Source organism: Xiphophorus hellerii, chromosome 7 (assembly GCF_003331165.1).
Source record: "Xiphophorus hellerii strain 12219 chromosome 7, Xiphophorus_hellerii-4.1, whole genome shotgun sequence".
Lineage (NCBI taxonomy): Eukaryota > Metazoa > Chordata > Actinopteri > Cyprinodontiformes > Poeciliidae > Xiphophorus > Xiphophorus hellerii.
The window spans coordinates 30877959-30899505 of NC_045678.1; the positions used below are offsets into that span (position 1 = coordinate 30877959).

Sequence of the window (21547 nt, forward strand, 5' to 3'; positions counted from 1 at the left end):
AGCTACCAGGTTAAAGGTTAAAGGTCATGACTGGCTGAAAAAGTAAAGAATCATGGTGCTGTCATGGGCCAGAAGCTTCGTTTCTCTTTAATAAATAACAGCGTAGGACGTTCTGTATGATTCTGTTTCCTTCATTTTGGATTTTAATAATTTCATAACCTGTTAAAAATAATTTTGTTTTCACTATGAGCTGAGAATTCAACACAGCAGTGAAAAATGGCCATTTTCTGTCTGCGTCGCTAACCTGGCTCACCTGCAGACTGAAGCTCACAGCTGCCACCTGCTGTTAGAAGCAGAAACAGGTAGAGGTCAGAGGTCGTCCTCTCTGCACCCGCTCAGGGAGGACTGTTTCTATATCCTGTCTCATGTCTGCAGGTTATGTTTCTGGTTATTGACCATTATTTCCAGAGTTCATGTGAAACACCTGAAGTTTTTTGGAAGTTTTCTGGTCTGTCGGTTGTTTCCTCTGGAGGGATGACCTCATGTCTAAAAGACGGAGACGTTTTCCAGGCCTCTTCTTTTCTCTCGGTACGTGCAGCACATGGAGGCAACCTGTGTTTCACATTAATGCTGTTTGTGCAGCAGCAGAACATGCAGAACCAGAACATTTCAGATTACTGCTGAGTAACTGAGGAATCTGAAACTTCAGGAAATGGCGAGTCGGGCAGGAATAAAAGCCTCAAACAATCCGAGGCTGGAGCAAAATTATAAAACTAAAACACTTTAAACTGTGAGATGTCCGACCTTATGGTGGCTGAACGTTGAACATTTCACAAACGTTCTGTGTTTTATTTAGGACAAATGATCGCTTAAAGGGACGGTTCATGATGAGTTTGGAGCTGAAATATAATGGTTCTCTGCACTCTGAGCTGATTTGACTGAAAACTATCAGTCCGGCATTAAAGGGAGATACTTTGGCTAAAAGTTGACAAAAATACCCACATTTTCAAGTATAATATGTACATGTGGAGATTAATCTGTGGGCGTAAAAATCTGAATATGTTCCTGTGTGACATCATCTCTCTAAGCTGAACGTTGGGGGTAATCTGAGAAAATCTTCACATTTTAGATTGTTATTGTGTCAAACCTGTAGCCGGACTGAAACGGCGGTCCAGTCGTGTAAAATCCAACCTTCTGTGAGACGTTTAAACTTTAGACGGTGTTTCTGCTGTAGCGTTTGGCTTTGGTCACTCTGAAGCCCCGCCTCCAGAAGGCAACCGCCCGTTTCCTAGCAACCGTTCTGGTCGGTTCCGGTTTTTCTAGAGTTGGGAAGCAGAATCAGAAAAACGGCAATTTGTGTCTCTTAGAGTAAAATCATATTATTATCACAATAGTCAGAATATCAGTGAATTAAATATGGAATTTCAACAGAATAAAGTTGTAAAATTTTGAGAAAAAAGTTTTGATAGTTATTAACTATCGTTACCAACAAATTTAATCTGATTCTTTCTTCTAATCGTATTAAAGTTTTGCTAATAATAATTGTTTTATACTGATGCTGTTAAAAGATAAAATATTTACTTATGTATAAAACCAATACCAAAATATAACTTCACAAGATGCTAAAAGTTCCTCTTTTCATTTAATTATTATTTTTGAATTTATAAAATTATTTTTTTAGGAATTTTCATAATTTCCTACTATTCTACCTTATTCTAGTATTATGACTTTATTTTAGTATAACTATGAATTTATGCTCATATTATTTTGACTTTATAGTCATACGATTTTATTTTCTTATTATTAATCTGTTCTCATAAAATTATAACTTTTTTCTCCTATCATTTCGACTTTGTGGTACAATTTTATTCTCTTAAAATTAGTAATTTATTATCATAAAATCAACTTTATTCTCATATTTACTTTGTTGTTCCACTTTTTTCTTGTATTATTTGGACTTTATTGTTTGATTTTATTCTCTTAATATTAATTTATTATTGTAAAATTGTGACTTTATTCTCCTGTTATGACTCTGTTGTACAACTTGATTCCTTTAATATCACAACTTTATTCCCAAATGAAAAAGGTTAGTTTCTTCCTCTGTGTGATGATAACAGGATCTCTTCAGCCTCTCTTCCATCAGAAGCTAATCTTCCTCTTCCTGTGTTTCCAGACGGCAGCTGCGAACAGGACGGCCAGATCTACACCAACAACGACATCTGGAAGCCGACGCCGTGCCGGATCTGCGTTTGCGACAAAGGGAACGTTCTGTGCGACGACATTCATTGCGACGACGTGACCAACTGTGAGAAGATGTACATCCCGGAGGGCGAGTGCTGCCCCATCTGCCAGGGCGACTCGCCCAGCACCGGCGGCGGCGGCGGCGGCGGGACGGGGAGCGTCGGTGAGCTGCCACAGACAGGAAGTCCTTCCTACAGCGCTTTGCTAAAACCTCAAAACGAGCAAAACTGATGACTTATCATTTTTAGCTCTGAGGGCCAAAACCCCAAGTTTAATATATTCAGGGGCCAATTATTTGTTCCCCCCCAATTAAAAAAAATACTATTGTGAATTATTTTTCTTTTACTTGCAAAACAATAGATAAAACATGTAATATTTGCTTTAATTTTTTACATCTATTATTTTCAATTTCTTAAGTTTATAAAATGTTTTTAGTTTATTTCCAGAAAAGAAAATTTCTACAAATTTTGCTTCATTTGTCCAAATATAACGAACAGGTGTGACCAAGTTTGTTTTTTAGTAAAAACCTGCTGGATGTTTTTTACGCAACTTATTATGAGGTAAGAATAAATAATAATAAAAGCTAGCTAAAGAAAAAATATTTCTGTTGAACATTTTATGAAGATGTAAACTTCCAACAAAAAATCTCATCCTAAATAAATTACAAAAATTTGTGACCCACAAAACTAATCCAGGGACCACAAATAGCCTGCGGGCCACATTTTGGACACCCCGGATTTATCAGCTTTAAATCTGTACAAACAAACAGGCTGGTCACAATAAATCAATTAATTGCTTGATAAATAATTTCCAGTTGTGTGATTTATCATTTTTCTCTGCAGTTTGGTGTTTCGGTCTCAACTTAACAGTTTTTGAAGATTAATTTTGGGCATAGTTCATTTTATTTGTGGTTTCTGTTGTTTTATTTATTTTGAATGTTTAAAATGTCTTCCAGTTCCAGAGTTAAATGTTTGAATTTAAAGTTTATTGATCTTTGAGAATGTTTTCTTGCATTATTATTATTATTATTATTATTATGCTATTATTATTATATTACTAGAAAATTATCTAAAACATCATCTGTGTGATAAATGATAGTGATATTATAGTTTATCACAGTTACCTAAAACAGTAGTAACAAATAGTTCACAATTTTACCACAAAACATAGTAATAGTAATAAAACTTTAAATCAGGTGTTAAACTCCAGTCCTCCAGTTGCTGTCCTGCAGTTTTTAGATCTGCAGTTTTTAGATCTACAGTTTTTAGGTACAAAACGCTGGAATGAAACGGCTTCATCACCTCCTCCTGGTGTAGATCAGGTCTCCAGAACCTTAATGACCTGATTATTCTGTTCAGGTGGTGCAGCAGAGGCTCATCTAAGGGTTGCAGGACCGCGGCCCTCCAGGACAGGAGTTTGAGACCCCTGCTTTAAATCCATGTTGCCCACCCCTGCTGAAAAGTGTGGCGTGCTCGTTCAACATCTTTTTAAAATTTTTTGACAGATTATAAGTGAAATGATTTTAAATTGTCTTCTTGAGACCGTAGACTTTTATCATGTCGTGACTGGAAAGAGAAAAAATGATAAATTATGTAAAAGGAAATTATTGAGATCATTTTAGTTTTTCATGTGGTTAATTGACTTATTGATTGTTGCAAAAGGCCTTCCCATTTAAAAACGCTTCTTTAGGACACCAGTTAAATAAGAAGAGTTATTTGTGTCACTAAACTGCTAACAGCTTTTAATCATATCTTCATCTTTTATCGATGCTTTCAGTGGAGAAAATAGAAAAACAAAAACAATCCCGACAATACGGACAGTTTGGCTTTTATCATGACAACGTATCAGAATTATTTTCTTGATAAGATCACGATAAGTGATAAATGATAAATTTAGAAAATAAAAACATTAACCATCTGTGTTGATCTGAAATGTTTTCTCTGTCCTGCAGGCGGAGGCAGAATTTACAAGGTAAGGCGCCGTTTCCTGCTTCGTGTCGCCCGCCTGGCGCTGCCAGCGTTTCTCTGACGCTTTCTCTCTGCGTCCTCAGGGTCAGAAAGGAGAACCAGGAGAGGTTCCTTATGTGAGTAGAGCTGCACATCTCTAAAGCGGTTCTGGTTTCACAGATCTAACGGGTTTTTCTCTGCAGGTGACGGGGATCCGGGGCCGACCCGGACCCATGGTGCGTCACTCCGCCTCACCGTTACGCCCAAACATGTCACTTCCTGCTAAGCTCGCCCTGTTTTTTTCCGTTGGTTTGAAATGCTTGTTTTGTCTGAAAGGGGCCGCCGGGGCCGCCAGGACATAGAGGACCTCACGGAAACAAAGGAAGACCCGTACGTCTGGTTCTGGAAAACAAAATGTTCTAAACCTGAAGCAACAGGACGACGTTTCCATCATCGGCATTAGAGTCACATTAATTTAATTTTTTATTCTGACCTGTAATAATTCTTTGAAGCAGGTTAAATTATACACGGACATTAATACAAAGCAGTGGTATTCAAAGTGAGGTTCGTGGGCCATTTGCGGCCCTTGGCAAAATTTTGTGTGGCCTTTTTTTAACTTTAAATGGAAAATGTTAGCTGCAACCCAGTTTGAAGCTAAGTATTTAGCTAAGTATTTAGCTTCAATACTAAATATTGAAGTATTGAATACTTCAATACTTGAAGTATTGAAGTATTGAAGTATTTAGCTAAATATTTAGCTAAATACTTAGCTAAATATTTAGCTAAGTATTTAGCTAAATACTTAACTAAATACTTCAAGCTAAGTATTTAGCTTCAAACTGAAGCTAAGTATTTGGCTTCAAACTAAATAGTTTGAAGTTAAATACTTAGCTTCAAACTAACTATTCAGTTTGAAGCTAAGTTTGCTAGCTAAGTCAGTACTTAGTCTGAAACTAAATATTTAGGTTAAAACTATATTTAGCTTGCTAAGTAAACATTTAGCTTGCACACTAAATGTTTAGTTTGCCTCAATAAAAGTCTTTTGACCTCAAACACCTAAAGTGTTACGCAAACATTTAAACACACATTGAACTATTTCCCAAATTGCTCTGTCAAATATTTAATTTGGAGCTTAATATTTTGTTAGTTTACTAAATATTTAGTTTGGTAATTAAATATTTAGTATGAAGCTGTGAAATAAATTAATAACACATGGCTGAAATATTAAGCCCCAATTTTTGTCTCTTAGGGATAAAAAAACAAAATTATAGCTGTTAACTTTTGACAGTGTAACTTAAACAGCTCCTCGTAGCTTGTTGATGTTTTTATTTAGTAAAAGTGCTAAAGCATATCAGCTCCACCTTTGGAGGATTGATGCTGCCTGTTTTATATCCCCATCCTGACTTCCTGGTCATTTTAAACTTTTATTAACGACCTCTGACCTCCTTATTTATCTGATTTTTAAGTGTTTGTGAAGTCATCCGGTCAGCTTTTATTGGCTCTGAGATTAAACTCTGGGGTGACTGGACATTTTTAATTCTAGTTTGAGAATAATCCCACAAGCTTACAATCCTTTCCACACCAGAAAAGACCAGAACAATTGAATTATTGAAACTCCAAAAACAATGTGAGGTTCAGCTCCATTTATGGTTCAGGGTTTTAGTTTAAAGGGTTGATATATCCAAACCAAAACTAACTAAATTAGATCAGTAGGATCAAACTAAGTCTTGCAGCTCTGACTTTTATTTCCATGTTTCAGTTTGATAAAAACATTCAGCACCAGAGGAGAATCAGTTGGAGTCGGTCTGAGTCCGTCTGTTTTACTTTAAAGGGACTGCGAGGACTGCCAGGGTTCGATGGAGAGCCGGGTATTCCGGGCCAGCCTGGAGAACCGGGACCTCCGGGTCCTCCGTCACACCCGGGGGTGAGAGGAGAAGTCGCTTCTGAACAGTTCGCAGCTGGAAGCAGCCTGATCTAATCTGAAATGTGTCGTCTGCAGGGGCTGGGAGCGCATATGGCTCAAGGAATGGATTCAAAAACAGGACCGCAGCACATGCTGAGTGGAGCCAGGGTAAGAACCGGCCGGCGCAGCAGCAGGGGGGGCTCTGGTGGTTTTGGTTCGAAATGAAGAACATCAGGAGCTGTTTCCTGATTTCGGACCTTCTGGGCCTTTAGAGGGGAAGTTGTTTGGTTTGCTGTTAGGGTTAAAGATATGAAAACATCTCTAGATGGTGAATATTTCTGATTTCTTTCAACATAAAAGCTGCATCTTTTACAGAAAACAACTCATTACTTTTTGGATTTACATATTTAGCATGCAAATTTACAAAATTAGGCATAACAATGACCACTAGATGGAGACAAAACACCAAGAACATGAAAACCTACAAAACATGAACTGAACTCATTGTAGTCTGAGGCTGTTTCCCCTCTCAGGTAGGGTTGGTTTGATTGGAGACCAAAATTTCAACAATAGTTACATTTTCAATTGATAGTTTACTTTCCTTTGAGCAACTTGTTCCCCTCCTGGCCTGTGGGGGCGCTGCACCAAGAGCGACTGAAGGAAACGACTCAAAAAACTCTGAAGACACTGAGAGCAACTTCCTTCTTCACCAAATGGAAACAAGATGGAGGCATCAGATTTTAGTGTTTGGAGGATTTATTTTAAGTCTTTGGCTAAAGACAAGCCATTTCTCCTGCTAGCACATTTGCTTTGGTTGTATTTACCCAGAATCCCCTGCGCTGTAGTCCACTTCCTGCTTTTGGAACGGTCTCAACTCTGTTTGGCGTTCACATTCAAACCAAACCAGAGTTCACTTCTACCAAACCCAGACAGAGGTTTGCAGGACCAGAGTTCACCACAGAGTTTGATTAGCATTCACACCCCACTAACTGAACTGGACTTCCCAGAAAAACAGACTGGGGTTGGAATAAAGTGGACTAAACCGGACTGGTGTGACTGCAAACGTAGAGACCATAATCCTGGCTCTGCTTTGAACCTCTTCACTGCATGATGAAAGCCATTGCTCCAAGACAGAAATAGGTGATTATCATCTGCATAAAAGCGAAGCTGAGACTCACCAGTTCATCCCTGTTGAACTTTACAAGGTCACTGGACTCTGGCTTAGAGAAAGGAACGGGTGAGGAGGTCTCTCGTGTTGGGGGAGATCGGAGCAACTCTTCACGATGAATTGAGTCCCTTTGGAGGTTTTCCAACCATGTTCCACAGCAGAGACGCCTCAGGTCTGACCCAGAGTTTACTGGAGGAACTGTATTCTGGATCACTCTGTCCCGGTTCTTCTGAAACTCCTTCAGCCTTGTAAACACCTTGGGATCCTGAGAATGATCTGGAGATTGTTGGTTGTGGAAGGTGCTGGAGTCGGTGCTGCACCTCCAGCAGCACCGACTCCAGCACCTTCCAGTTAGGCCAGTTAGCCTAAGTTAGGCTCGAGCCTAACTCGAGTTAGACTCGAGAGTTAGGCTCGAGTCTAACTCTGTGAAGTTAACATAGTTTCTACGTGAATATGAGAGTTTTCTCCAGATACTCCAGCTTCCTCTTACAGTAAAAAACATCCATATTAGGTTAACTGATAGCAATCCATTGGTGGATTTGTCTCTATGTTAAATCAACCTATTGACCAATGGATAGATTGTTTATTGACCAATGGATAGATTTTATTATTAAAAGTTGAAGAAGTAAACCACAGTATCAAAGTATTGCATGTTTCTTGATGGTTTCTCAGGGGGATTATTTGGGAACGTTCAGTTGCACCATCATAAATATGAAGCAGCTCCTGAAATGAATCCTTTGGATGTTTGTTTTAGGGAGAAGCTGGAGCCAGAGGACCAGTCGGACCAAACGGCTCACCTGTAAGTCTGTAACACGTCTCCTATCTAATGATGTCTGCATGTTCACTCTGTTTGTCCTGAAACATGTTAATCCTACCTTTACAGGGTCACCCTGGACCACAAGGACCTGCCGGAGAAGTTGGTGATCCTGGTCACATGGTACGGAGATCATTTTCTAACTTTACTTTGTACTACAGATCAATCATTTATTGTGCTATTTTAATTTCATGGCTGGTTTTGTTTATCAGGGTTCGCCAGGACAGAGGGGACCGGAGGGCCCGCCAGGAAAACCAGGCGAAGATGTGAGTCTCTGCAGCGTTAGAGAACTTTAACCCTGTTAAAACATTTTCAATAACACATAAAAAGTGCCACTTAATGTTGAATATGTCTTTGAGAAAGGAGCAGAAACATTTTGTCTTTGTAACTCTGCAGCCATAAAATCAAAATAAACTCAATGAAATCTAAAGAGGAGAGATGGACACTAATGCCTCGTTAGTGGCAGAACGCCATGGTTCAATATTTTACGGTCCGGCGTTTTCAGGAGACGTTTCCAGCACCGGTTTGACTCTCACAGGGCAGGTAAAGGTAAACCAAAACGTCTAATTCTGTCCTCCAATCAATGGACGGTGTTGTTTCCATTGATTGGACACAATCAACAGACACGTACATGAGGTGTAGGTGTTGTAGCTCCACCTAAACAGTACCATCATCCTATTGATGAACAACTGAAGTGGGACCAAGAATATTTAAAATGGAAACAGACAGAATAGTGTACCAAACCGCACAACTCAGTGGAAACGACACATAATTCTGCTCTACCAGCACTACTCCAACCTACCAAGAAAGGTTTTTATGATGAGATATTTAAACCCTCTACACACCAGATGAACTCCTCAAAGTCTAAAGGTGTTTTTACATCTGATAGTCCGGTAGACTCGGTTCAACTGGGAAACAAAACGGCATCTTCTGTTACATTTTCAGTTGATACAGTTGTTTCTACTCTGAGTCAAACCAATCAAACCCTTTGAGAAACCTGTTCCCCTCCTGGCCTGTGGGGGCGCTGCAACAAGAACCACTGAAGGAAACAACATGAAAATCTCTGAAGACACTGAGCGCAACTAAATGTAAACAAAATGGAGTGTCGTCAGATTTTAGTAGTTGGAGGATTACTTTTTTGTCTTTGGCTAAAATCTATTAGCAGTTTCTCCTGCTAGCGCTAAGCTAGCCTATTTGTTCTGGTTGTATTTACCCAGAATGCCCTGCGCTTTTCAAGTGGTCTCTAGTCCACTTGGTGTTCACATTCAAACCGCACCAAAGTTCACTTCAACCGAACTGAGACGGAGGTTTGTAGGCCGACCAGAGTTCGATTAGCATTCCTGAACCGAACCGGACTTTGACTAGGCAGACAGACTGGAGTTGGATTAAACAGGAGTGGTGTGAATGAACCCTAAACAAGGACGAAAATGTCAACTATCTGCGTGGAAAAACAGATTCATCAAAAGGATCCTAAACTTTCTCTGAGGAAATAATTTCTTAGAGGTGAAAGGTCAAGCATGATGTGCTTCACTTGCATAAAAAACACAGCTTACATGTTGATTGTCTGATTTCAGGTTTATTGCATTTACAGCACTGAAAATGTTTACGCCTGGAAATACAAGTATTTAAAATATTTGAAAACCCAAAAAGAACAAAATGGATTTACTGTAAAATAATGAACAAATTTACACTTTATTTAAGCCTGGTATAAAGGAGAAATAATAATAAAATAACATTTTCTAAACTCATTAAACATTCCCGCATTTCCTTAGATTGTAAATGTATTTTTCTCATCCAGGGAGAAGCTGGTAGAGCAGGAAATTCTGGAGAAGTTGGATTCCCTGGATCATCGGTAACTTTGGATACAATGGAGTTTATTTTACTAAAATCTTCATTTCCCATAAATAATCTTACATTTCGTTCATATTTAGGGACCAAGAGGATTTCCTGGAACGCCCGGTCCGCCCGGCCTGAAGGGGCACCGAGTGAGTAACAAAAAACTTTAAATTGATTTTATTAATCAAGGGGTTCTAAAAATGAATTTAGTTGATTTTTGTTTCTTCTAGATGATTGTTAAAAATCTCATTAACATTGAATTTGTTTACTGAATTCTCTGTTTCTGGCCTTTAGGGTCACATTGGGCCTCTTGGTCTAAAGGGTGAAGCTGGAGCTTTGGGATCCAAGGTAAAAATAATCTTATCGTTTTCTGAAGGTTTGAAGATTTGCATTTAATGACAATAATGAGAACAATTTGCATTGGCCATTGTTTCCATGGTAACTATCCATTTCCCTCTTTGGTAACTTGAGGTTTGCTTTCAGCAGCAGATCTGATGTATTGTGGTAATAGCGCCCCCTATATAATAAAATGCATTTTTAAATGAATTTATTTCATAAAAGTGATTAAAAGTATTACTGTTCATTATTTAATGAGACATTTAAGGGTACATTTATTTATGATCTTGCACACACCTCATGGGTCACATCATTATGATGCAGAAAATCATTTCTCGACCTGCAGTTGATGTCTCACGGCCTCCCCAGGGGTCCCCACCTCCACTTTGGGAACCCCTGGTCAATAGGTTGATTATGAAATTGTCACATCAAATTAGGTTTATAAAAACTAAGTTCTGTGGTATCAATTTGATATATATAAATGCCTCAAATATGGTGGTGCTAACATCTAATAGCAAGTCTGAAAATGTTTTAACTGGAGCAGAAACATAAATGGAATCAAATTCTTCATTATATGACAGACTGCCAGGAATCTGTCCAACTACACTGAAATAATTTGGGAAGACAGTACAATAGGATGTATTTTCAGATTTATGGACTAATCTGAGTGTCATCTGCGTAGAATTGATCAAATAATTTTATTCCTGCCTGGCGTTCAAACCAGGCAGGAACAGAAATAGAAAGGAGTGAAGGAGTCATCCCTGAGGCACGCCTAGTTCCCACTGAACTGTCATTAAGACTGACAGAGAGGGATGTGTTGATGCAGCATCTTTATTGAGCAATAAAAGGAGGTTTATTTGGTTTTGTAGGGGGCTACAGGACCGCCTGGCCCGATGGGAGCACCTGGACCCATGGTGAGTTCAAATAAGTTTTCTTTTTCTTAGAAGCATAAAAGTGTAAATTTAATTTAAATTAGTTTTATGGATGGGTAATTTATTTGTGTTTAACTAACAGGGTCCTGCTGGGATGCCTGGCGAAAGAGGCCGGCCTGGACCTGGTGGAGTGGCAGTACGTCTGTTCATGCTAACTTTTACTTTTATTAGACACTGAATTGTAAAAAAATAACACTCATAAACATGAAACTCAATGTCTGTTAGGGAAAGCGTGGCATGCCTGGCAACATTGGGAAACCTGGTCCACTGGTGAGTGATATAATGTTCTGCTTTTGAGTATTTACCAAACAAAACCATGTCAGATAAAAGCAGCTGGCATTTCTGATGCGCGTGGATTCCAACACTACAATCATTCATCTTTTTTAACCCTCCTGGCCAGCAGGTGGCGACAGTTCACGGGTTTAACAAGAAGCAAGAGCAGTTGTTGTCAAAGCAAGTTTTACTATTGAGCTTAGATATACTACAGATGAAGAGAATTTTGTTGTATTTTTTAGCGCTACGGCAACATGTTATTTAGCAGAAACTAATGCTAAAGCGCTAATTTAAATTCTAATTATATCTGTCCTTGAAAGACTACAAACCCTGAAAACCAATTTAATTTTGGCATTATGATTTACATTTTCTATCACATCCTTAGACATTATATTGATGTTTATATCTTGTTCTCTACTGTCTGTTTTTTATGTTGCTCCTGTATTTTGGAAAAACAGAGAGAGAACATGATGAGAGGAAATGGAACTGCTACGTAAACCACTTCAAAATAAGAGCATGAATATAAACATCTCAACAGCCAGTAACCAAAACTTCAACACAAATATGAAATACAAAACAGTCAAGTAAATTAGCGCTTTAGGATTTATCCAGAAAATGTAGCGTACAGGAAGCTAAGTGCACTAAATGTTTTCAAAGTTAGTTAAAGTACTAAACATTTTCAACATTAGCTAAATCGCTTTAGGATTTATCTGGAAAAATAAATGTAGGAGGAGCTAAGTGCGCTAAATGTTTTCAAAGTTAGCAAAAACGCTGAACGCTTTAGTGGATTAGCTGGAGTGTGCTAACCACTGCTAGCCTGTTATCAAATGGATTGTTCTCATGCGTCTAAAAGATTTCTTATCAGACAGAAAACATGTTGTGGCATATTTTGTGTATAACAGCAACGTTTCCTTAGAATCTACTTGGAAAAATATTTTCTTCACCATGTTAAGACAGTTCATAAAGCCAGTTTTAGGTCATGCTTTTGTTTATCTGTCATCCTAATTAATAATTTCATCAGTATAACTGTAATATTCTCTGGTCTGCCGGACTTCAGGGCCCGTTGGGTCTCAGCGGTCCTGCCGGGTATCCAGGAGGCCCGGGAATGAAGGCAAGTACAGAAACTCACTGAGGCCTATACATCATGACAATATGACACATACAAACTTCATGATGCTTATTGTACATGGTGGTCGTCTTTCACAGGGTCAGCCTGGTCCCACAGGGGTCAGAGGTCCAGAAGGCCCTCAGGGTCAGAGAGGAGAGACCGGTCACCAAGGCAGAGCTGGACCAGTTGGACTGAGGGTCAGCATCTGACATTTCTTATACTGGCAGCGCACATGTAGGGCATTAAATGGATGTAATGCTGTTGACAGATATAATGTTAGGAGCTTTGTGTTCACAGGGACCCATGGGTACAGATGGAGGCCCAGGAACCAAAGGACCAGTGGTGTGTAAATGTTTTTCAGCTCCAACTGAGCTACATTCTTTACTACAAACCAATCAACCAACCAATGGGTCACTCTTTACAGGGTAACTTGGGTCCACAAGGTCCTGGAGGCCACCCTGGACCGTCCGGCCCACCAGGACCCCAGGGAAGCACCGGTCAGCCTGGCATTAAAGGACAGGGGGTGAGCTGACTCTAAAGTTTTCACCTGTTTCTGGATCTCTGTTAAACTTCCACTCATGTTAATGAGAGTGACCTCTGACCAAAGGGAGACGTTGGAGTTCCCGGTTTCAAAGGTGAAGCAGGACCAAAGGGAGAACCGGTAAGAGTCCATTGAAAAGAAGCTGATTACCTGAGCCTGACGAGCAGTTTTCTAACTTTTGGATCCTTTCTGGTTTGTGTTTCTGTCTTTGTTAGGGTCCACCAGGTTCCCAGGGAGTGATAGGACCTCAGGGTGAGGAAGGAAAGCGAGGAACACGTGGAGATCCTGGCTCAGTTGGCCCTCCAGGGCCCGTCGGTGAGAGAGTGAGTCACCGTTTTGTTCACAACAATACCTTGTTCTAAATAATCCCATAATTTCACAACAGGGTTTTCAAAAGTCCTAATCTTTTACTCATGTTCACATTCACAACTTCAAATCTGTGGACATTCAGTGGACGTTCCTTCTTACCAAATCGGTCCATCTATGACCTTTGGACCGATTTTGAACAGGGATGTTGACTGAGTCCTTCTCCTTTCCCCCATTGGTTGCTAAAGCTGCCAGGATGAGCTAGCATAGACGATGTTTGTTGACTGTCATTGGTCAAGACAAGTCCACCTGTTGACCAGAGCTGTTGGTCTGTGCAGGAAAAGTTGCCCAGAAATGTCTTCCTTAGGGATTATCTGGTACTGGAGAGAACTTTGGACTGATCTGAACCCTTGCCTGGTTTTTCAGGGTTCTCCTGGCAACAGAGGTTTCCCTGGTGCTGATGGCCTGCCAGGACCTAAGGTATTGTACATTTGCTGTGAATATTTCTGTCTTATTTTATCTGATTCATATACCTAAAGAATAATTCCCTCCTTTTGGAAAGGGTGCTCAAGGAGATCGTGGCATTTCTGGCCCTGCGGGCCCTAAAGGTTCTCTAGGGGACCCGGGCCGTCCAGGGGAGCCTGGTCTACCAGGTGCAAGGGTAACACAAGCACTGTCTTTTACCTTCAAACTGCTGGATGTCACCTGTTGGTTAAATCTTACTGGTTCTGTCTGATCAATCACTACTTTTTATTTGGTAAATCTTCCACAGGGTCTTACAGGTACCCCAGGAGTCCAGGGGGCAGAAGGCAAGCCAGGGCCACTGGTACGTCACTTACTCATTGGTTAGCAGGGCAGATTCATAGCCAAAATCACAGATAGATGTTTAAATGTAGGATTGGCTCAATGGTTTATATGATAAACGTGTCTGCAAATTTATCATTGTGTCTCAGTAAGCTTTTTTTAATGTTTCTCCTTTATGTTTTTTCATACACCTCTTTCATTTTAGAATACAATTTTTACATTTACAGGTGTATTTATTTTGTAGCATTCCTTAGTTTCTATATTTCTGTGTTTCCTGTTAACATGCATATTCATTCCTGCATTATGTTTGAACTAAATGAAGCTTTTTTTGCAGAACATGGCAACAATAACCTCCATTAGCATCATTAGCTTCAGCATCTAGCTTAAACTGCAGCATGTATTTTTACCCAAAATCAGTAAATCAACCTTTCTATCAATAAGAAACGTGTTTGGAGGTAATTAGATATTGGATAAACTGTCAACAATTATAATGCCCCAATTCACACTAAAAGCTCCTTTAATTTACTTTAGAATGAAAAAAATATCCAGTTTATATACAGAAATATCAAATCAATTCAATAAAATCACCCAGAGAGATTCTAAGTCAAGTGTTTGTGAGAAGTCCAGTCCAACTTGACTTCTCCAGTCAAGTTAGACTGGAGAAAAGCACAAGTTAGCCTTGCTGATCATTAGCATCTTTAGCTTTTGCAGTTAGAATAAGTTGCAGTAAGTTCAGTTACCTAGAAGGATTATAAAGTGTGATAACTTTATAAAATAAGTTTTAACAGAGAAATTTGCCAGTGTAATTTCTCCATACATATGGGAACATCATATCAACAGTAACCGTGCTAATAATTAGCACCATTAGCTTTAGCGGTTAGCATAAGCTGCGTTAGGTGCAGTTGCATAAAAGGGGTCAACTAGCAGATATATATTTACCAGGAGATTAAATGTTTATATTCATAAGGAAGGACTACACAACGATGCTAACTGTTAGCATTGTTAGCCTTGTTTGGAGCACAGGAAACAGTTCGTGTTAAAACTTTACACACTTACACATTTTACTGTCTTTAAATTTACTTTGAAGTTTTGATTCTCTGATTAAAATACGCAGTGTGTTTTTTTTAGGGTCCGTCTGGTGAAGACGGACGCCCAGGCCCGGCAGGATCGATTGGTAATAGAGGCCCGGTGGGCACCATGGGGGCCCCGGGCCCCAAAGGTTTCAGTGTAAGCTCGCTTTTCCTTCATTTTTACACATTTTAGCTAAAATCTCATTTTGTTTCTGACTTTAAATATGTTTTTCACATAAAGGGTGATCCTGGAAAAACAGGCGAACAAGGATCGCCAGGAGTACTCGGTCAAAGAGTAAGTAATTTCCTCCAGCTTTAACTAGGCCGTTTACCTTCTACGATGAACTTATTTGTCACTTTGCCATCAGGGACCTCCAGGAAAAGATGGAGAAGTTGGCCCTGCAGGCCCGCCCGGCCCGCCTGTACGTATCTTTATGTGTTATGAACTTGATGCATCATTTCTAGACCTAAAAAATGACTTTTGTTGACTAAAGGGCCCCGCAGGAGACAGAGGAGAGCAGGGGCCACCTGGCGTGAACGGATTCCCGGTGCGTTGAGTTTATTTTTTCTAGAACAAAACCTTCACAGCATTCTAGATATATAAACTATCATCGGAAGAGAAATGCTTAAATAAAACACACTGACTTTGGTAAAGATTGTCTTTCCGCTGATTTTTCATTGTTTCATTTCTTATTTATTCATCTGTAGGGTTTGCCAGGAAACCAAGGACCCCCCGGAGAGTCTGGTAAACCAGGTGACCAAGTAAGTCCAACAAAAATAACATTTTTATCCACAAGGTTTCAAATCAATAACTCACCTTTATGTTGCTTTCAGGGCATTCCTGGAGAAATTGGTCCACTTGGTCAAATTGGACCGAGGGTCAGTGAATTTCAACTTACATCAAATTTAAATGACCTAAAATTGTAAAATCTAAATTAATATTTAGATTAAATGATGATGTATCTTCCAGGGCGAGCGAGGAATCCCTGGAGAGAGAGGGGAACTGGGTGCATCCGGCCTGCAGGGACCTAAAGGGATTCCTGGAGCGCCAGGTCCAGACGGACCAAAGGTAGCACCACTGATCCAAGACGTTTCCTTAAATCTGATGTTTTTGAAGCTAGAAGTTTGATAGGTTAGAAGGCTATTATTATTATTATTAATAATATTAATGTTTTCCTGAGTTCAGACCTGAAAGACTCTATTCTGATTCTGCTGTTTTAAGTTGATTTACCGTAAAAAACCTCTACTACAAACGCTTAATGGAAATAATGTTTCATGTTTCGTAAATGTTTGTATCATTTTATTTTAAGGAAATTGTGATCTGAAGAAGTTTAGAAAGTCTCTCGTTATTCTGTCTCCCTTATTTTCAAAGATGCAGCAATAACACTTTATCATCGGCATAGAGGGAACAGTAAACCCTGACTGTCACGTTTAGTGACTCTGAATGTAACAGTAACTGGAAAACTCAAATCTCTCTCCTCCCTCTGCTGTCTAAGTTTGTGTAACACAACAGGAAACAACAATATATGTTTTTAGTAAAAGTAAAATGACTAAATTAATAACACATAACTTTGATCTAATTACTGGATGTAATCAGATTACTGTTTCTCAGATGACGGTAAAAAGATGTTTTTTCAAGTTTCTCAGTTAAAAACGTTGTTTAGCTTCAGCTCACTGAGAATATGAACATCATCAATCCAAATGTGACTGTAGGGCAGCCCGGGTCCGCCTGGCACTCTGGGAGATGTCGGTCCTCCTGGTCTTCAAGGGATGCCAGGAGAGCGAGGAATCTCTGGACCTCCTGGGCCCAAGGGTGATCGGGTGAGTTCCTCAGCCGCAGTGCCAGGGTTCTTCACTGGAGGAGGATGAAAAAGGTAGCAAATGGTTTGTTTTTCTGGTTTCTGTTCAGGGAGCCATCGGTGAGAAGGGATCAGAAGGTACACCCGGAAACGACGGAGCAAGAGTGAGTTCATCCTCCACTGAGTTTTCCTCCGCCTCAGCCCTGAACGAAGGCGTTTAATATAAACTGATGATGGATCGGTGCGGCTCACAGCTTGTCCCGGCTCGTCTGAGCCGACGGCGCGCTGCCTGTTGCTGACTGCCTCTGTTCCCTCCGCAGGGAGCGCCCGGCCCCCTCGGCCCAGTGGGACCCGCCGGACCCAGCGGAGAAAAGGTTCACCTCCTGTTTCATCACTGATTTTAAATGTTTTTAGAAACATTTTACACATTTGGGTCTCTACTGCTTCTTAAAACAGCCGAGTTTTGGCATTAAGTCGATGTTTTTTGGAGCCTGTGTTTGAAGAAACACTTCAAAACCTTCCCAGTTGTAACGTCACAACTTATTTTAAAAATGTTTATACTTCCACTGCATATAAATGAACATTTACATGTAAATACATGAGATTACAGCTAGGTGGCTAATCTCCATCTCTAGTCCCATTGGCAGGTTGATGTTAAACTGGGTTGCCAGATCTGGCTGATAGTTTCCAGCCCAAAAGCAAAGTGAAACCGTTCAACTCCAAAAAATAAAAGCCCAAATCTCAACCTCTAAAAAACTAGCGTTATAAATACATATATTAACAAAGTCTGTTATTACAGATATTTTATCACAACCTTTTCAGTCGTCCTTTATTCCAGATCCCATTCGGACTGCAAAGGACTTGAGTCTTTGAACACAACAAAACTGTTTTACAATGACACAGTGACACCAGATTAGCCACTGACTGATCACTGATGATGTCAAGCAGGACAGATTGAGAGAACTATTTGAAATAATTTTCCTATAAAACCTTTCTAAAAATCCGATCAGTCTTGTTAAAAGCAGCTAAAAGTTTACCAACTGACACAAACAGTTTTTTTCCCGGCCCAACGTGTTGAAAAACCGCCCAATCTGGCAACATGGCGTTAAAGCAGGCACTGCCCTTCACCTAGCAATCCCAACCCGTTACCTAGCAATGGGATTGCTAACGGGGGTAACGGGGCAGAGTTCCACCCCGTTACCTAGCAACTCCAGCAGAGTTCTACCCTGTTACCTAGCAACCCCAGCAGAGTTCCACCCCGTTACCTAGCAACCCCAGCAGAGTTCCACCCCGTTACCTAGCAACCCCAGCAGAGTTCCACCCCGTTACCTAGCAACCCCAGCAAAGTTCCAGCACATTTAGTCAAAAAGATGTCATGTTTTGATCTGATCGTAGATATGTAGATCGTAGATCTGTCCTATCCTGTTCATGGTCGGTCGCATTTAAAGGTACGGAATACATTAAAGATATTTACTGTCAGTGAATATGTGGCATCTTTCCAGGGAGAACCCGGACCCAAAGGGCCAGCCGGACCTCCAGGATCCAGAGGAACTCCGGTACGCTGACCAAAACCGTCATTTTTTTATCTACAATTACATATTATTTTAGATATTTCCAATCAAAACTTTGTTTTCTTACAGGGATCGAGGGGTGACCCCGGTCCAATCGGCGCTGTTGGGTTCACCGGACCACAGGTAGCTAAAATAATGTCCGTCGCTCATGTAACGCCTCGCTGTCCGAAGCTCCAGCCTAAAAATCCGTGTTTCCCAGGGTCCCGATGGTCAACCTGGAGTGAAGGGAGAACCCGGAGAGCCCGGTCAGAAAGGAGATGCTGGTTCTCCAGGACCGCAGGGTCTGGCCGGAGCCCACGGACCTCCGGTGGGTCTCAGACTCGGTCTTACACCGTCACCAAGACTGAGTTACCATTTTATCCGTCGTTTTAGAGTTTAAACACTTAACAGAACATCATCTTTCCTGCTTATGTTGCTGAGAAGTTCCTTAAGGTGCTGGTTTATTGTTTTAGGGTCCAATTGGTGTTTCTGGGCTGAAAGGAGGACGAGGAACGCAGGGTGCACCGGTACAATGACGATTCATTGGAACTGATTTACCCCAGCAAGCCCTAAACGCCTCATGAATCAAATGTTTTGTTTTTTCCTGTTTTAGGGCCCCACTGGTTTCCCTGGATCTGCAGGAAAAGTCGGACCACCGGGCCCACCTGTAGGTACCGCTCTGTAAAAACCGGACTGGACTTTGATGAAATGGTTTTGACTAACATTCAGTAACTAGGGCTGAAAAGTTCCTCAGTTTAACTTCTTTAACTAACTGAAACTGAATGAATTCAAACTTTTTCCACCTTTAGTTTGAAATAATTCCTTTCATCTGTTAAGAGGCACTTTTAGTGCAGAGCTTTAACTCTGGAGTTATAACTTTATTTAAAATAAATATAATTAACCGATTTCACTGACTTTTCTTCATCCATCATCTAAACTCGTTTCATTTCATTTCATTTCACATTTTTTTGCTGCTGTTTTTAAAATAATAGTAAGGAATTTTCCAATAATTTTTCAGAAGGAAGAGGTAATACTGCCACCCTCAGGTGGGAGCTAGCATCGCATTTACCCAACGTGTTTAATCAATTTTGTGGAAAAATTGCAGTTAACCAAGCAGGGTGTATTAAATTTCTGTAGTTTTCTTCAGTTTTTTGTAATTTCAGATCAAGAGATCTACAACATTTTATTTGCACTAATGTTAATTTACTTATGTTTGCCTTTTATTATTTAAAGAGCCATTTTTCCTAAATAAAATCCTTCATTAATGTATTATAGTTATCATCCAAATTATAAGTGCTTAAAATCTAAAGTCAGAACCAAATCTTATCTTATGAAATTGATTCTGATTCAATCTAATAACAAAAAGATATAAAATAAATATTACTGATTGCTTTAGAGTTGCTTTTTATGGAGATTTGTCCAATTATTCCAGCTAAAACCTGGATCTGTTCCTTTAGCTGCTGCGTGTCGGTCCAGAGCGCCGCAGGCAGATTAAATATTCATATTCTGCTTTTCGGCTGAAATGTTCAGGATTTATTTTACGTTAAGATTTAAAGGTCCAGCAGCTCCTAAAACCGACGCTCATTTAGTTTCTCTGATTGTGTCTGTGGATTTTCAGGGCCCAGTCGGGGAAGCAGGGCCCCAGGGAGCCCCGGGGAAAGAGGGCCCCCCAGGACTCCGCGGGGACCACGGGTCGCCTGGGAGGCAAGGCGAGCGCGGCCCAGCGGGGCCCTCAGGGAGCCCCGGGGACAAGGGCGACCCCGGAGAGGACGGCCCCACGGTGAGCTAACGACGCCTCCGCTCAGCCGGCCCACAAAGCCTTTCAGTCTGCAGGTGTGTAGTTAAAGTTTCCTGTGTGCTTCAGGGTCCTGATGGCCCTCCGGGTCCAGCTGGAACCACAGGACAGAGAGGCATCGTGGGTCTTCCTGGGCAGAGAGGAGAACGGGGCATGCCGGGTCTTCCAGGACCAGCAGTGAGTTTCCCTGACCTTCTGCTTCTTCTGCAAAATAATCTAGAATCTGGATCCATCAGATCTTAATCCGGTTCCGTTTTCCTGGTTCCAGGGGCCTCCAGGGAAGCAGGGTTCCACAGGATCAACAGGAGATAAAGGCCCTCCAGGTCCGGTCGGCGTTCCCGGCGCTAACGGACCCCGTGGCGATCCCGGTCCGGATGTAAGTAAAAGCTGGTTTCCACAAGTTGCTCAACAAAGATGTGATTATTATTATTATTATTATTATTATTATTATTATTATTATTAATTTTTTATTTAGGTAATTTTTAACTTTTCCATCAGAAACATAAGCACGGTTTCTCCCAGTGAATTATCAGCCTGGTGGGCTGCCAGGCTTTAATTGCTCCCCACCAGACTAAGTTTGTTTATTATAGTTTTTTTATTCACATAGTCAGTTCTGTTTATTTACTGGAACCATAACCACTTCCTGTCTTTACCAGGCTACATGCTAACGACTTTAGCAAATAAAAAGACAAGTCACAAATAAAGAATAAAAACATTAATATTTATTTTATATCTATTTTTTATGTTTGCCTGTGTTATCGTTTTATTGCCCAGCTTTAGTGTCGATATCTTTGATCATCTTTGATTTATTCTAGAGCAATTCATGATCTATAGTGTCAAAGTCTATGAAGAACTATGCAGGAGTTTCATTTTTATCAGTTTCCTTTGCTAAACCTTCTGGACTCGGTAACTCATGGTGTTGGTTCTGCTCAGGGCCCGGCCGGATCCGACGGACCTCCAGGGAAAGACGGCGGTCTGGGTCAGAGGGTAGGAGGAAAACCAAACATTCTGGTTCCGGTTCTTATGATGCAAAACACTGACAGTCCAAAACGTTTCAGGGAGACCGAGGAGATTCTGGTCCGGAGGGTTTGATTGGTCCACAAGGACTTCCTGGAACCCCAGGACCCGTCGGTGCGCCGGGTTCTCCAGGAAAGAGAGGCGAGCCTGTAAGTCTTTACCATTCAG

At 40.6% G+C, this 21547-nt stretch overlaps 1 protein-coding gene across 2 annotated transcripts in view; it reads left to right on the forward strand.

The window, feature by feature from the left end:
* The window catches only part of col5a2a (collagen, type V, alpha 2a), a 45561-nt gene that overhangs the window by 19073 nt on the left and 4941 nt on the right, over nt 1-21547 (forward strand). For both annotated transcript variants that reach the window (XM_032567114.1, XM_032567113.1), the window contains exons 2-46: nt 2114-2344; nt 4133-4152; nt 4232-4264; nt 4331-4363; nt 4464-4517; nt 5959-6051; nt 6127-6198; nt 7953-7997; nt 8082-8135; nt 8225-8278; nt 9811-9864; nt 9944-9997; nt 10143-10196; nt 11054-11098; nt 11199-11252; nt 11342-11386; nt 12447-12500; nt 12596-12694; nt 12795-12839; nt 12922-13020; nt 13105-13158; nt 13254-13361; nt 13771-13824; nt 13907-14005; nt 14117-14170; nt 15277-15375; nt 15460-15513; nt 15587-15640; nt 15713-15766; nt 15927-15980; nt 16053-16097; nt 16189-16287; nt 16932-17039; nt 17128-17181; nt 17338-17391; nt 18520-18573; nt 18658-18711; nt 18788-18895; nt 19041-19094; nt 19181-19234; nt 20186-20347; nt 20432-20539; nt 20631-20738; nt 21296-21349; nt 21421-21528. In XM_032567114.1, the coding sequence (XP_032423005.1) occupies nt 2114-2344; nt 4133-4152; nt 4232-4264; nt 4331-4363; nt 4464-4517; nt 5959-6051; nt 6127-6198; nt 7953-7997; nt 8082-8135; nt 8225-8278; nt 9811-9864; nt 9944-9997; nt 10143-10196; nt 11054-11098; nt 11199-11252; nt 11342-11386; nt 12447-12500; nt 12596-12694; nt 12795-12839; nt 12922-13020; nt 13105-13158; nt 13254-13361; nt 13771-13824; nt 13907-14005; nt 14117-14170; nt 15277-15375; nt 15460-15513; nt 15587-15640; nt 15713-15766; nt 15927-15980; nt 16053-16097; nt 16189-16287; nt 16932-17039; nt 17128-17181; nt 17338-17391; nt 18520-18573; nt 18658-18711; nt 18788-18895; nt 19041-19094; nt 19181-19234; nt 20186-20347; nt 20432-20539; nt 20631-20738; nt 21296-21349; nt 21421-21528 (3200 nt within the window). The remainder of the gene's footprint in view (nt 1-2113; nt 2345-4132; nt 4153-4231; nt 4265-4330; nt 4364-4463; nt 4518-5958; nt 6052-6126; nt 6199-7952; nt 7998-8081; nt 8136-8224; nt 8279-9810; nt 9865-9943; nt 9998-10142; nt 10197-11053; nt 11099-11198; nt 11253-11341; nt 11387-12446; nt 12501-12595; nt 12695-12794; nt 12840-12921; nt 13021-13104; nt 13159-13253; nt 13362-13770; nt 13825-13906; nt 14006-14116; nt 14171-15276; nt 15376-15459; nt 15514-15586; nt 15641-15712; nt 15767-15926; nt 15981-16052; nt 16098-16188; nt 16288-16931; nt 17040-17127; nt 17182-17337; nt 17392-18519; nt 18574-18657; nt 18712-18787; nt 18896-19040; nt 19095-19180; nt 19235-20185; nt 20348-20431; nt 20540-20630; nt 20739-21295; nt 21350-21420; nt 21529-21547) is intronic.